The 15,197-nt window shown below is 44.0% G+C and overlaps 3 protein-coding genes across 4 annotated transcripts; 1 reads left to right on the top strand and 2 right to left on the bottom strand.

The window, feature by feature from the left end:
• Nucleotides 1-211: 211 nt before the first annotated feature.
• LOC137889671 (ubiquitin-conjugating enzyme E2 variant 2-like) lies at nucleotides 212-2,647 on the bottom strand. Of its 2 annotated transcripts, none has more exons than XM_068733634.1 (4): nucleotides 2,576-2,647; nucleotides 1,723-1,871; nucleotides 1,088-1,213; nucleotides 212-969 (listed from the first exon to the last, which is right to left on the bottom strand). In XM_068733634.1, exons 1-4 carry the CDS (start codon nucleotides 2,595-2,597, stop codon nucleotides 823-825), a joined length of 444 nt encoding a protein of 147 aa, XP_068589735.1. In that variant the 5' UTR covers nucleotides 2,598-2,647; the 3' UTR covers nucleotides 212-822. The 2 variants fall into 2 exon arrangements, with proteins under 2 accessions (XP_068589735.1, XP_068589734.1); XM_068733633.1 differs by having other exon boundaries at nucleotides 2,570-2,613.
• An 856-nt stretch (nucleotides 2,648-3,503) lies between these two features.
• peds1 (plasmanylethanolamine desaturase 1) lies at nucleotides 3,504-9,082 on the bottom strand. Its single transcript, XM_068733632.1, has 6 exons — nucleotides 8,912-9,082; nucleotides 7,920-8,039; nucleotides 7,691-7,782; nucleotides 7,448-7,592; nucleotides 7,094-7,306; nucleotides 3,504-6,995 (listed from the first exon to the last, which is right to left on the bottom strand). The coding sequence occupies exons 1-6, from the start codon at nucleotides 9,045-9,047 to the stop codon at nucleotides 6,874-6,876; spliced, it is 828 nt and encodes a 275-aa protein (XP_068589733.1). The 5' UTR covers nucleotides 9,048-9,082; the 3' UTR covers nucleotides 3,504-6,873.
• A 1,850-nt stretch (nucleotides 9,083-10,932) lies between these two features.
• cebpb (CCAAT enhancer binding protein beta) lies at nucleotides 10,933-12,552 on the top strand. The gene has a single exon (XM_068733631.1). The coding sequence runs from the start codon at nucleotides 11,136-11,138 to the stop codon at nucleotides 12,039-12,041; it is 906 nt and encodes a 301-aa protein (XP_068589732.1). The 5' UTR covers nucleotides 10,933-11,135; the 3' UTR covers nucleotides 12,042-12,552.
• The last annotated feature ends 2,645 nt before the right edge of the window (nucleotides 12,553-15,197 follow it).

The raw sequence follows: 15,197 nt of genomic DNA, 5'->3' as shown, positions 1-15,197 counted from the left end.
GTACAGATACACAATGTTCACTTTGGACAATCTGGTCACATGACAACACATTCATATTATTTGCCACGTCAAATGAACGATGAGGGTTTCATTTGTAGATCTGGAAAGACGATTATCTCATAACCGACGGCCCGTTCAGTGAACTACGTGCGAACACGTTAAGTGACCTTTTTTTTTTTTATGTTACAAAAAAGGCAACACACAAAAGAGGTACACTCAATAAGATTATTTATGTTATTGTACAATCTGCATTTTTAACAAACAATAAAAACAAAAAAGATTAGTAACATGTACAGTATTTCAAATGATCACGTCTGGAGTGGACTGAGGACTCCGCCTGCCTCGTCACAGCGAGTCCACCCAGAGCTCCAGTGATGAGGGGGGGAGGGGGGGGGGGGGGGGGGGGGGGGGGCTGGAATGATTTTCATGAATGCTCAACAAGTGTGTGTTTACATATGTGTGTGTGTGTGTGTGTGTGTGTGTGTGTGTGTGTGTGTGTGTGTGTACATATATTTGCCTGTACCTGTTATTTATAGGTCTGTATGTATCTAATACTGTGGACTTCAGTCTTCTGCTGTGTGTACAGATATGTGTGTGTGTATGTTTGCATGTGTCTGTTATTGTATACATCTTCAACTGTGTGTGTGTGTGTGTGTGTGTGTGTGTGTGTGTGTGTGTGTGTGTGTGTGTGTGCGCTCAGTCAAGGTGTTGGCATGAGGTGGGACATCACATGGCGGAGAGGATGGGGATAAAGGGATGAAAGCAAAATAAAAAGAGTTGTGGGGGGGGGGGGGGTTCAATGGAGGCAAAAGTAGCAGGGGCTCAGTTGTTGTAGATCTGGCCCTCGGGCGGCTGAGGAAGCTTCGTGTTTTCCTTGCAGGTCATGAGCCGTCGCAGCTCCAGCAGCACCATCCGGATACTGTAGGAGTTCTGCCACTTGGCCAGTGCCGTCACCGCATTCACGTCCACCTGCGGCACAGAGAAACAAGTAAGGACGGGCAGCATCTCTTTCAAAAGATACGCCGAGGCACCCGGAGTTGAGTAATGGAGCCAGAAGCAGAACAGCTGGTTTAGAAGATCTCCGTACCTCACCGCTGGAGGTGTGCACGCCATTCAAGTTTATCTTTGTCACAAATTTGACAAACGGTGGTGACTCCGGGTATTCTGGCCCGCATACAACTTTCAGATTGTACATCCTGTTTTCAAAGCTCGTCTGTGAACAGAGACGGGTAGAGGAGAGGTGAGCGCACGCACGCACGCACGCGCACACACACACACACACACACACACACACACACACACACACACACACACACACACACACACACACACACACACACACACACACCAAAAGTAAAGAAAACTAAGCATTTTCAAAGAGAATCTCACCAGCACACAAAAGTAAATACTACATTTTGCATCTGAAAAATCAATGATAAAATTATTTTTTTATTTATTTTTTTGTTTATGTGCTTTACGGTGTGCTACCTGTTGCTTCCTGTCATCTTGCGATATTATATTTTGTCTTTACTTAAATGTTTTATTATTTGAGACATTATTTATGTCTCTAATTCACTTTCACAACTACTGTAGCATTATTCATTACACTCCATCCTCCTGATTGGTACACTACCATGACAACCTGTTCACCTCTTCAGCCACTTACATCCTCATTGCACAGTCCTTCGTGTAAGTGCTTTTAAGAACAGTGGCAGCACTCACCCTTTGGGGGCCCAGGATCACCCCTCTCCAATGCGTTAGGGTCATGTCGTCGTCATCCTCCAGACCCCAGCTCACCGTCCCATCTCCCACACCTTTCTGGCCTTCCTCCAGCTCTTCCAGGAGCCGGAAATTGCGAGGGACTTTAACAACTGTTTGTGGACAAAAACAGACCGTGCTCACAGACACACTTCAACACAAGTTCATTTTAGGTACCAAAACCGAGCAAAAATGTACATTTACAAGAGCGTCTGCCGAAAGCGATGACTTGCAGTTATGAGCGTATGGGTTCGTGACTCATTCAGACACACAACGACGTGAGCGGAGAATGAGGAACGCCGCGGTTTGACGGGCTTTCTCTCATCCGCCTTTTTTTTTTTGCTACTAGCAAGACGGTTCTCGTTGTGCCCAAATTGGGCATCTGGCTTCGACGATTGCTGCATCATTTGGCCTCTGCGGTGAGATTATGAAGAGCTGCACCGTTAAACCGAGCCGTGCAAACAAACACAGTCACGCTAACCAGATGGTGCAGCAATTAAGGCTCAATATCACCGGCCTCTCGCGAGCCCGACCGATGAAACTCAACACACATCACGGTTTCTTGGTTAGCAGTGTCAGTGCATCTCGTTGCCCTTTCTAACTTAAGTTACGTTAGCTTAGCTCGTAGCATCGCTTCCTATTCATTCCCTCCAGAAGCTTCCAGAAGCCCCAACGTCAGGTTTGCGTGCACATTTTCACACGGCTCGCGCGGCGGTAGATATGCAACGTCATTGCGAAACTCGATAGCTACAACTGGATATTTCGTTCGGCCGATTGTTCCGTTTATGATTGTGATGTATTTCTCTCGTACATTTACCTGATCCGGCGGCGACCGCCATCTTGTCGCTACACACAGCGGAGGCGCGCACGTCGCTTTGCTTGTGGCCAATGTGCGTGCGCGTGGAACAAACGCAGAGCAGCGCTTCCTTTGTTGTCCCTGTGGCGAGTTAGAAAATCAATTTAAAAGGAATTGAATGCTATGCAAAGACTAAACTGTTAAGTATTGTACTAAAACATAAAAGTGTGTGAAGACAGGTATCACTATTTAATTTGAATTTGAAATACACAAACTATTCGTAGGCTACATATGATTAATACATCAAAACAAATCAAAAGCAGGGAGAACACGGCTGGATTAAATAGGCCTGAAAGAAGAAGGCCTTCCCAATAGGCCGCACGTTTATTAATAATGTATAGGCCCTGTTCATAGCAGACATTTTAACTCGTCATAGTGGGGAAAGAGCGTCCAATAACATTTGCAATACTCCGTTAATCCGTTTTATTACTTGCAACTGTGCATTTGTCTCCCTTAAAAACTCCCATGGCACTCTGCTCTGGCTGCAGGCTTCTAGAAGAGAGATTGTGCAGAGAGAGCAAGAGGAAAGTTAACAATATAAAGGATGATTATCCTAATCATTTAAGATAACTGTATGTATCCAGAGGGAATTTGTTGTGCAGCGGTTGCAATACAAAGTGGGAGGAGTGCAAATAAAAGTCTATGATAATAACAATAAGGCCAAAATCAACAGTTAGTATCAGTCTAGGTGGGGTTGCTTATAGATTTGTAAGTACAGTATCAGATTTTTAAAAAGTTAGGCGTGGTTAATACAGAATATTCATGATAGTAATACCATTATATTGCACATTACGTCCTGTAAGTGAGAGTTTTTAATGTAATCTATGAGACAGTAATCCAGAGAGGAATATATAAAGCTACAGAAATAAATGAGCTAGAGAAAAACAGGTAGCAGTAATTATCAACCTTTTATTTAGATTATTTATAAATACAGTTTAATACATACATGGTAAGTCTCCCAAAATGGAAGACAACAAAAAGGCATCAAGGCATTATTCTGATATCGAAACCTCCATCATCAGCAGCATACATAACCAACTACGACATCCATAAGGTGTGGGTCTTACCTCAGAAGATAGAGAGGCGAGTGAAGGGCAAATTTAAGTCCGTCAATAAAATTGTTTTCCTATTTCTCTGGCAAAGGACTCCGGTGAATCCATCAGGGAGAGGATAAGGCAGTTCAATGAGAAGACCAGGGATCATTACGAAGGTGATTCAAAACACCGCAGGTTGAACGTACTGCCCACCCCCGTTTAACAACTTCATTTGCTTTCACAGTTTCCCCAAAGAGAAAGTATTTAAGTTAACCACACATCGTCACAAAATACCCTTCAAATCCACTGACGCCCGTCTCTGAAACAGGAAAACCCAAACACAGCTTTATCACTAATTCTACCTTGATAACAAGAGGCCGAGTTAACTGCACTGATACACGGTTACAACGGAACCTTCAACCCGTTTAAATCATCCGGCTACTTTTATCCAACAGAGTGACTTAAACAACTTTTATCTATTAAAAAAGGCCTTAACTTGTTTTTTTGTTTTTTTCACAATTCCATAATAACCTACTTAACCACAATCCTGAGATCATCTGAAGAATAAGAATAAGTTAATGCATGTTAGATCTATACTCACAACCAGACAAAAAGCGACTATGGCGAGTCTGTATCCAAGTTAACGTTGTTATGTGGCGGCTTCCTTCTGAGCTCACCAAATATATTCAGAAGAGGTTGTCAGTTCTGTCAATCTCCAAAGTAATTATGGCACGTCTAGCTTTTCTAACCATTATCTTTTAATGTTGTATTTAAAAACATGAAATGATGTCGAAAGTTATTACTTTTATATTATCACAAAAAGCAATTTGCTGAAGTTCCAAAACATCCTCTAGAGCCAACGGCACAATCTCCAATTCATAAAACAAGTTGTCTGTCTACGTTGATGTGAATGAGTCGACATTCCAGAACTATATTTTGTTTAAAACGGATTAAAAAAAACTAAAAAAAAAAAAAACTACAAAAGTAGAACTTCCACACAAGCCTTAACCTTTGATGCATTGACAGTAATAGCATCACTTGACTAGCGTTACGCTACCTAACACACACAAAACTGCTTCTCTCAATACTCTACAAGCACTCGTTAATCTGCAGTGTGTTTCTGCTGTTGACCAATATATATAATCAAGTATGAGGGATTCAAAAACTGGAATATTACATCATATAAAGCATAATTTTGGCGTCAAAATGAACTATACTATAAGTACACTATCAAGCTCACTAATTCAGCTTTTTCAGCTGGTCGACCCGACCAACAGAAAGGTTAGCTCCTTCAATTTAAACCTGAAAAGGATTTATTAGAGAACATTTTCATCAAACCCTGGAACCACTTGGTCAAAAAAAAAATTGGGGGGGGGGGGGGGGGGGGGTGTCATCTTTTAAAAAGCAGCACAATCGACTTCATATGGAACGAGCACAAAGCTACACAGACAGAGTGATGCACACGAACCCAAAGGGAAGCTGGTGACCCAGAGTATCACGTGTCGTAATGCATTCTTAGCTCCTGTTGGCACATGTCATTTTACACATGCTGTTTAAGAAGCACATTTTTTAAGCTCCCGCTAAAATGGCAACTGTGTGTTAAGTTGTAGAAAAAGAAAAAGGCATTTGAACCTAAACAGATGAGTTAAGACATATGGTTAACGGCCTCGGATTACACTGCATAGTTATTCGCTGCACAATACATTTACAAATCACTGACTTAAGCATTTAAAAGAAAGAAAGAAAAAGACAATCATCCGACGAATCGATTAACAACATCATCTCTCGGAGTGAAGCAATGAAAACAATGTTACACACTGTTGGCCCATAACTTTGGAGCATCTGCGTCTCACTAAGTGAGACACGAATCCCAGAAAGACAGAATTTACGGTTGCGACGACACAAAGAAGTGCAGCAAACAAAACGGCGACAGAAAGGACACAAGTGCTGCTTCCGTGGTGCGTCAGGCAGCTTGACAGAACCGCGTCTGCCTCTTTCCTGCAAACCCCGTTTGTTTACCAGGAGTCAAATTAAAAACTAAAAAGCCTTTTCAGAGGACAGCTGACCGTCGAAGAGACTCGTCAGTTGGGCCGGGCTGACTCAGCACGATGCGTGCGGATTTACCCAAATTTCTAACGACCTAGCATCAACGCTGACGACAGTTACACACAGTTCAATGCCACTTTTTCAAATCAAATGATATAAAAAAATCTTTCCTCCATTATCAAAAGACATAAATGTAAAACTGTTCCAATGGCCAGATAAGGTAAGATAACAAATTTCCGATCAAAATAACAGCTTAGGATCTGACAGCAATAGGAGCAATTTGGTCGTTTGTGTATTTTGGTTTGTGTAAATTAAAACCCGTTTCTCTTGAGCTGTCACTCACATTTAGCATCCTGGAGGGATGATTTTGGCTTTAGAGGAGCATCGACTCTTCCATTTGCAACTGGAGTCTCAAAATTGACTAAACTATCAAATATTGTCGTCACCAAAACAGCCCCGAAAGCGTGCAAGCTGATCCCGAATGTGCAAGAAAAATCAACAAATGTAACAGCAATTAACCATTTTGTTTTTTAGCCAACCGCATTAGAATCCAACACCACCCCTGCTCCACTACTTGCATTGGCCTAAATCCGTCTGTATTACCCGCCCATCAAGTCGACCCTCGATGAGACGCACAGACGTATCCACAGACAATAAGAAGCAGTGCTAAATATAACGCGTCTTATCCACTCTGCAAATGAACAGTCGTCTCAGTGAGCGTTCATTCTTTCAAGTATTCTTTTTTTTTTTTTGGGATTGTTTGAAATGTTCTGACATGGAGAGAAATCTTTTAATCTCCTTGAAAGCGATTCACAAGTAATCTGTATCAGACTGTAAAGTATTTGAATAAACCTTCTTAGCAAACGCATTTGCAAATCACCTTAAAAAAAAAAAAAAAAAAAAAAGTGATGAGTTGTTTTTAGACGTACAAAGAGTTTAGGATATATTGCGTTTTGTGAAAAAAAAAAAAAAAATTCCATCAACAGAGGCCTCCTCTTGAAGAACCGACAAAATGTGCGAGACTTAAAGCTATGGCATCAGAAAGTGTTTGTTAGTTTTTCTGTCTATAGATTACAGTTCGTGTGAGGCCAAAACAAAAAAAAAAAAAAGGGGGGGGGGGGGGGTGAAGCCTGGATGGAGCCAGGGCCGTCTGAGGTAGGGTGCAGGTAGCCTGCGGCGTTACTTGACTTTTTGAGCCCACTTCAGGTCGTCCGCCCTGGGCTTCTCTCCCGTCACGCCCTGGATAAGATCCTCCAGGTTCTTCCAGAAAGCCAGCTTTTCCAGAGGGTAGTTCAGCCAACCTGGAGAGACAAAGCTCGATGACAAACCCGCCTGTCCCCCTTCAGAGCATTACCTACAGGCCGGTTTGAGCCCCGTAATAACTGCAACAAAGACAAACCTGTGGTGATGCAGAAGTACGTCTCGTGGGGGGAGACGTGATGGACGCGGTGGTGCTTGCGGGGGAGGATGACGTGGCAGTCCTGCAGGAACACGACCCAGCGAGGCAGGCCGAAGTACGTGTGCGACCACTTGTGAATCTGGTTGGTTAGGGTCACGAAGATGGCCAATGCGAACAAGTAGCAGTACCAGGGGTAGAAATGGTAAATCTCCGCTGCAAAAAAAGGAGACAAGGAACAACTCATTTGTTCGGCGTATGGTCGTTGAAATCGCATGAACATTGAATGGAAGGAACGGTTTAGCAAAATCAAGACGGAAGAAAATGTCAGATCCGGTTTGTTGGTGCTGAACTCACCGGGGGAGAGGGTGAGGAAGCTGAAGGCCATGCTTGCTAGAGGGACTATGGTCAGCATGCAGTTGTCACCATTGGTCTCGATGAAGTCGTGACGGGTAATGGCCGTGGGGTCGATGTGGTGCTCTCGAAATGGTCGTATAAAGGCCTGAAAAGAATGAAATACGCACTGTGAATGCAGGAAATGTCCTTTTTGAAAGAAAAAAAAAAAAAAAAAAGATTATGATTATGATTATGATATGTTACCTTTCCAAAGATGGGTAAATCCACTGATCCCCACGTATCAGCCCCCCAGTGAACCAGCCCCGATGCAAAGTCTGCAGTGAGTATTCCCGCCACTGAAAAAAAAAAAGGAGTTTGAGGAGAAGAGAAGCACAGAAACAGGATGAGAAAACCATTCAAAAACGGGCTAAAGAGAGAACAAACAACACTTTGTTTGGACTGTAGCTCAGATAATGCTTCAGTCAGCACTTACCAATGCTCAACAGGATGTACCACAGATGACCCAGGTGGAAATTGGCAAGAAGGTGAATGAAGTTGAAGGCCATGAGGGAGAAGCAGAGGGCGACACACAGCCACTCCTGACGTCTTTTGCCTTCAATAAAAACACGAGCGGACGTATTAGTACGATTCAACACATGAGCAGAAGTTCTTTTAAACATAACGTTCCTGATACAACTATCAGTCACATTATGTCTTGCACTCCGTATCACCTGAACACGATGTGACATAGTACGATCCAAACTATCCAAAGATTAGTAAACTAGGCGACACGATTAAACCATCAGATGCTTCCTTACGACATTCCTCTGCACTTTGCTGGTTACATGACCTGAAACACCCACAGTCTTAGTGGCTAAATAGATAAATAAAAGTCTGATCACCATATTATAAAATCAGAGCTGTGGGATAAGCTCCTCGACTGATATGAGCAGCTCAAAAAGGTATCACGTATTCGTACACCGGGCGTGGAGGCCTTTCACTTCGTGCATTGAGTTTAAATAGTATGCGTGACCAAAGTGGGCTACAAAATAAAGTCACCTGAACACAGTGGACGGGCTAAGATGTGATTAGTTTATGGTTCTGCATCGCTCTCTGAGAGACAACACTGTAATGAAAGGTCACAGCAGCTCCGGCTTCAGAGCCCAAAGGAGACTTTAAAGGGATCCTTCTCGCCCTCCTGACGCTCCAAATGTCAAGAGGACAACTGCGACTGAGACTCAAGACTCGACCTCAATCTCACATGATTCCTGTTGAGTAACAACAGAAGTGGGACTGTGGGACACAGAGCCGTCGCTCATTGTTCTTTAATGTTAGCAGTTCAAGACAAGCAGGCTCCTCTTGGCGTGATTTTACAAGTTTGTCCTTTTCCAGTTTGCTAACGTTACTTGGTAACAACTACGCTGTGTTAAAGCCTGTCGCTCGTGGCCACTTGAACCGGGACGGAGCCGCTGCTTATCGACTCACCTGGGGAGTACAAAGTGGCCAGTTCTTGAGCACCGGCGTGTTGTGGACCCCATCTGGCCGAACCCCGGCCCGGTGCCTCCGGCTCCGTGCTCTGTGTTTCCACTCCACACCCGCTCGCGTTCACCATTCTCGCCATTTCTCCACTGTGGGCCCAGCCCCTTCAATCTCTCTCTCTCTGTGTACTCGCAGTCAGTAACCAACGGAATCATCTAGTTCTCGGCCCACAGACAGCGTAACGTTTTCAACCAATCACGTGAAAGCCGTTGAGCGCGGCAGCCAATCAGCGTAAAGGAAAATGTTCCAGAGACGGCCGAGTGACCAATGGGCGGTTTACGAGGGCAAAGACCGCATTTCCTGACTCCACCCGTCCTGTGTGGTGACCGCTCTGCTGGATGAACAGTAGATGGAGCTCTCTCTCTCTCTCTCTGTAACATTATACACGTTATCAAACAACCCAACAGGAGGTGTTACAGCGACATCTGTCACCCGTCACATTCTGTGACGCTTCGGCTTCATCCAGGTTATGGAGAAGGCCGAACGTTTGACAACATATCGACAGGTGAGGCGTTAACGGCTACGAAATAGTGCACGAATTATCGACACTTTGTACTTCAATTAAAATTAAAAGTGCTATTCATAAGCATTAGAACGCCAAATTCACCACAGACAGACTCATTTAGTCTGGTATGACCAGATGCCTCTGTTGTCTAATGGTATGCAGCGTTAATGTTGTTGCGTTAATGTCAGGAAATGAGTAAATCATCAATTCATCAAAAAAAATCATAAATACAGGACTAAAGTCACAAACTCTACTGAGTCACAGAATAAACTGTAACACCGGTGCATGCACATGTTGGTAAAAGTGTGTGTGTGTGTGTGTGTGTGTGTGTGTGTGTGTGTGTGTGTGTGTGTGTGTGTGTGTGTGTGTGTGTGTGTGTGTGTGTGTGTGTATGTATGGGGGGGAGGGGGTCTTATCACTCGGAAAAAGACAAGAAATGTTGTTAAGACACAAGTGGCCGTTGGCTGCGCACCAGTGAAACCGTTTATGTAGAGCTACACATGTCCTAAACATTTATATTATCTCTGTTGATATAATGCCGCTTGTGCACATTCTTAAAACTCACCACAAGGTGGCAGTAAAGCCGTATAATAAAACGTCTTCACTTTGCTCTGACTACACATTTGACAGCAGCCTGCGCGCATCGAGGCTCATGAAACCAACTGTGCGTGTGTGTGATACCAAAGACCTGTTTTGGCACCTGAGCCAAGTCACTGTTTCCGGTTCTTATCACCTGTTTGTGAGCTCCTTATTGCCAAATGTCGTGAAGATCATTGAGGCATTTATAGAAAATCTTTTTAGACCTTTTAAGAAAACACCTTCCAGAGTTTTAGTCATAAACCAGACTGACTAAAAGCCGAACACCCACCCTGACCCTCATACAGTGTTGGAGTGGATGTGTCATCTTGTACAGTTTGACCACACAACAACAAACTGGTTTGAACTAGTCTCTGTTTGTGTTGTGGGGAAACAGCTGTCTGGAGATGTGTCTCGAGCTGCTTTCGCGAGCCTCGTTGTTATGGCGTGATTACGCATGAACTCGGTTGCCGCCTGAGTCGGATTTTTTTTCTTTCTTCCGTTATTGTGGAGTGGATGCGATGAGAATGTTAGAGGGCGGTAATGGACGTGTTGTCAACACATGCTGGTTAAAAGATATTCTGTTGTGACCGTAAAATGTAGGCGTTGGTTTGTATTTTCACTTTTTATTTGTGTTGTCTCAGTTTCGTTATGAAAACCAATAAAGGAACAATCTGCTGCTGCACTCCAAGTCTATACCACAACTAAGCGTCACGAATGCCACAAAAAGAAACCAACCAAACATATAAACACGAACAGTTACATTCAGGAAAGATCCTCCAAAACCAGCACATGTTGTCCGGTTGGCTCTGCGCTGCGCGTCACACACCTGCCCAACTAAAGCCCCGCCCCGCGCGTCTAATAAAACCCCCCGAGACAGGAAGACTTGTCAATCCCTCCCAATACATGAGCGCAGCTCCTTCAAAGTAGTTTCACTGCGTGCTGTCACTGGCGGTGACACGGGACATTTAAAACTCGTTGTATTCAGACACTTCAGCCATTTCGCAACTGAGGCAACTGAATCCAAAACAATCTGGGCGTCTCATCTCAGCCCTCCATGCTCCTTCAATCCGGCGGGTGTTAAGATCCATGGAAGTGGCCGGCTTCTACGACGAGGGCGGCTTTGCTATCCACAGTAGAGACAGCATTATCAGTCCCATCAGCAGCGGCTCGTACTGGAGGGTCGGCGACTCGATGACGGAGCTGGGCATCGAAGAACGGGAGAGAGCGATAGACTTCAGCGTTTACCTGGATTCAGCTTTGCACTGTCCGCCACTGGCGGCGCAGACGCACCACCACCACCACCACCAACAGCAGCAGCAGCAGCCGCAACAGCAGCAGCAAGGGGACGTTTTCTCAGATTTCCTGGCGGAGAACAAGCTCAAGAGAGTTGCGGCTCTACAGAACTACAAGAACTATTCGCTGTTGACCGAGCTGGAGAGCAGCCAGTGCGACAACCTGAGGGACCCCAGGGAGCCCTACGCGCTGGGTTACACCGAGCTGCAGGAGACCCGCGTGGACAGCGTGCTCAGCCCTGAACTCACCGGGAGCCGCTACAGAGCTGCTGCCGCGGAGAGAGACGACAGCCAGAGAGACGCAAACATGGAGAACGGCTCGCCCGGTTTCTACATTCATTACCAGTCCACCAGCGGCAGTCTTGGGAACATCTCCACTGCGTCCTCGACCTGCTCCAGCCCGCCCGGCACACCTGCCCCTTCAGGTAAAAGCAGGTCACCGTCGCACAGTGGCAAAATGTCCTCCGGGAAAGCGAAGAAACGCCTGGACAAGGACAGCGACGAGTACAGGGTGAGGCGCGAGAGGAACAACCTCGCCGTGAGGAAGAGCAGGGACAAAGCCAAAGTGCGCAACATGGAGACGCAACACAAAGTGCTGGAACTGGCCGCAGAGAACGATCGTTTACAAAAGCGCGTGGAGCAGCTGTCCAGAGAGCTGGCCACCCTGCGCAACCTGCTCTCTGCCACCGGACAATGTTAGAGAGACCTCAGCCACAGAGACTCCACGCGCACCACTTGGCTGCTTGTCTAAATCATCGATGGACTTTAGAGCTGGAGGTGATCCACTGAACAAGTGTTGGAAGAAAAAAAAAAACGAAAAAAAAACAAAAAACGGTACGCTTCACGGGTGAAGACAGCGACCACCAGTTTACAGGGACAGTTTCAATGGGACTGAAGGAGTGGGTGCATGGATTGCGCAATCAATCACGATTCTTCACATGTCACCGTAGCTTTTATTCTCAGATGTAATTTTGTGTATGCAGTATTTCGGTGCATATTTTACATACGTGCGAGTGAATTTCTACATTTTTGTGTATCTGGAGCAATGGTTGTTAAAGGGAAGAGTTGTGCTGCAGTGAAATGATGCAACTCTTTGTAATAGTATTGGCAATGAATGAAATAAGTCAAATTATTTAATATTAAATGGTTAAATGCTTTAAATGTACTTGATATTTTATTGAATTAAACAGATTTATACTTTGTCTAAACAATTACATTTGTAACTTCCTTTTTTTTGTCCTTTTTTTTTGAAGAAGGTGCAGACAGGGGTGTTGTGCTCGCCTTAAACATTCACACACTCATAGTCAGGCTGTGTACTGATGTGTTTCAATTAGAACATATTGCGGATGAATACTGGCTCGACATTGAGGCACATTTGCAATCTTTTAATTCAGACCAATATGCCCAAAAAAATTGAAAGAGACATCAACAAGATGAATGGACGTGATGTTAGTTTTTGTACATGGAGTGAATTTTAATCATCTAGTCTTCACCAGTGAGGCTAAAGACATTTGAATAATGTCTCAGATCACCATCACAATACATTATTATTTGGTGTTTCCACAAAGCAAAACATGGCATTCAGTGGTTTGATCAGTGCAGTTATACGGTGACAGAAACCTCCTGTTTCTGAATATAAAATAAGGGTTATAGGAAATTGTTTTTTATTGCCATACAATAGAATAATATAGAATAACACAATAGAAGAGTGAAAGGACTCCTCATAGACTGTCCATACTATTCTGTAGCTCTTTATGTCAACGTAACGCATTCCTCTGTTTACTCATTGATTGACACAAAAGTCCTCAGATCCTGAAATACATTCAACCAATTTATACTGAAACGATACTGCTGAGGGCAGCGAAAAAAGAAAAGGGGAGAGAAAAAAAGAGAAAAGAAAAAGACATCTGTCACACTGCACGTAGCACAGAAATGTTAGCTTTATCTTTAGCACACTGCTCTGTCAATAGTCTGTTGGGTCCACTGGCCCGGAGAGGGGTTCAAGGTTGCATAGAAATTAATCAGCAACTAAACCTCCTCACACCACCTCGGGTCACGCTTCAACAGCCCGGAGGACCTGGCTGCGAGGCGAGATACCGATAATCCTTAGCAAACCTCGTTTTTTAACCTGAAGTGGAACACATTCGGCAGAAAATGAAGAAGTTCAAAATATGGGAGTTACAAAGTAGGTTACACCAGACGTGGTAGATAAGTCGACTACTTGTTTGCAGTGGAATTTACCAAGCCGATATAGACTGTGTGTGTGTGTGTGTGTGTGTGTGTGTGTGTGTGTGTGTGTGTGTGTGTGTGTGTGTGTGTGTGTGTTTCACTGCACAATACGAAACGTATCTGTCTGAAACGAGCAAACCCCAGACAGAGAGGATAAAGAAAAAGGCATGGTGGGATTTGTAGGTGATCCGTGACAATTCAGGGTGGGGTGTGTTTTTCCCACTCAGCAGAAAAAAAGAGCAACAAAAAAAAAAAAAAAAACACCTCCATAGCTGTGGACACATTTACTTTATTATCATTGAAAAAGTCACTTTATATATCCCCTTTAAATAAAGTATAACAACTGTTGCCGTTTTGTGCATTGAAAGATGACATTTTGAACACAGTGGATGTTTCAACACACTCAATGATGGAACACTTTAGCTTTTAACTGTTGTGCAATATCCTCCCTTTCCAACACATCACCGCTTGAAGAATGCTACACCCACATTTGAATAAGACATTGTTATCCCCCATGAACATCACAATAGCTGTAGATAGTTGTGGTTTAGCTTTAGGCCTCACTGGGTGCAAAACAGTGCCACCAAACATTGATCGTGTCTTTTTTTTGTTTTTACAACTTTCAAGAAAAGTTGTCGGTATTTTAAAAACGTAATTAAGAAAACCGCAGAGACAATTAATGTGTCATATAACGTGTTAATGATTTAACATCCAGCACTCCATTGTTGTGACTTCTTCTCAGCACTTTTCCTCTCGCTCTCGTCGTACCCGTCAAGTGTTGGCAAAGGTTCATTTAAGCATTCTCTGCATTTCTGTCTTCGATGACCCCCCCCCCCCCCCCGTTTCCTATTGGAGCCCCGATGCAGTCGTTCCCTTGCTTCTGGCTCACATGCTGACAGGAGAGAGGGAAATTCCCACACAGGATGACCTCTTTTCTTGAAAGTTTAGCCCGGCCCTCTTTCCACATTTTACCGTCAATGGGCAGTGTCTGTCCGTAAACTGCTCGTTGCATCACAGCCCCTCCACAGGCCAACTGGCCTCCTAAAAAACTCCTCTGATAAGGCAATACAAACACACACACACACACACACACACTCACACTCACACTCACGCGCACACACACACACACACACACACACACCTGTCACTCTAATGTCCACCCTGTACTAGTTGTTGAGAAATGGAAGATTTTGATGTCAGAATGTTCTTTTGGTGCGTATTACTAGCTGTTTCTTCCTCAATCCACTTTTCTACAGCTTAGCATTAGATTGTTTTCTAATTTAATTTGTTTTTAAAAGTTGAATGATGAAAACTGAACCATCCATTTAACATGTTTGTTTAATTAATTTGGCTTTGCTCCAGTATTTCTTGTTTAGTTTGACAATGTGTCAGCTGACGCTACATGTGTTGCTGTTATTACATCATGAATAACCTACAGCAGTGTGTTGTAGTTCAGTTGCAATGTGAGCAACAGATGGATTAGTGGTTTGTTGCATCTCCACGGATGAGGTTATTTAGAAAAAGGTTGGACAAAAAAATGAATATGTGGTAAAGAGCTGCGAGAATGTGTCGATACATTGATTCGTCGATCAACCGAAAATGAATTGGCAACTATTTTGATAATCAA

This window comes from Cebidichthys violaceus, unplaced genomic scaffold, assembly GCF_023349555.1.
Source record: "Cebidichthys violaceus isolate CVI_PGR_0920_01 unplaced genomic scaffold, fCebVio1.0.p SCAF_6, whole genome shotgun sequence".
Classification (NCBI taxonomy): domain Eukaryota; kingdom Metazoa; phylum Chordata; class Actinopteri; order Perciformes; family Stichaeidae; genus Cebidichthys; species Cebidichthys violaceus.
Note: the sequence above shows the minus strand (reverse complement) of the source record. Positions and strands in the feature narration are given on the sequence as shown.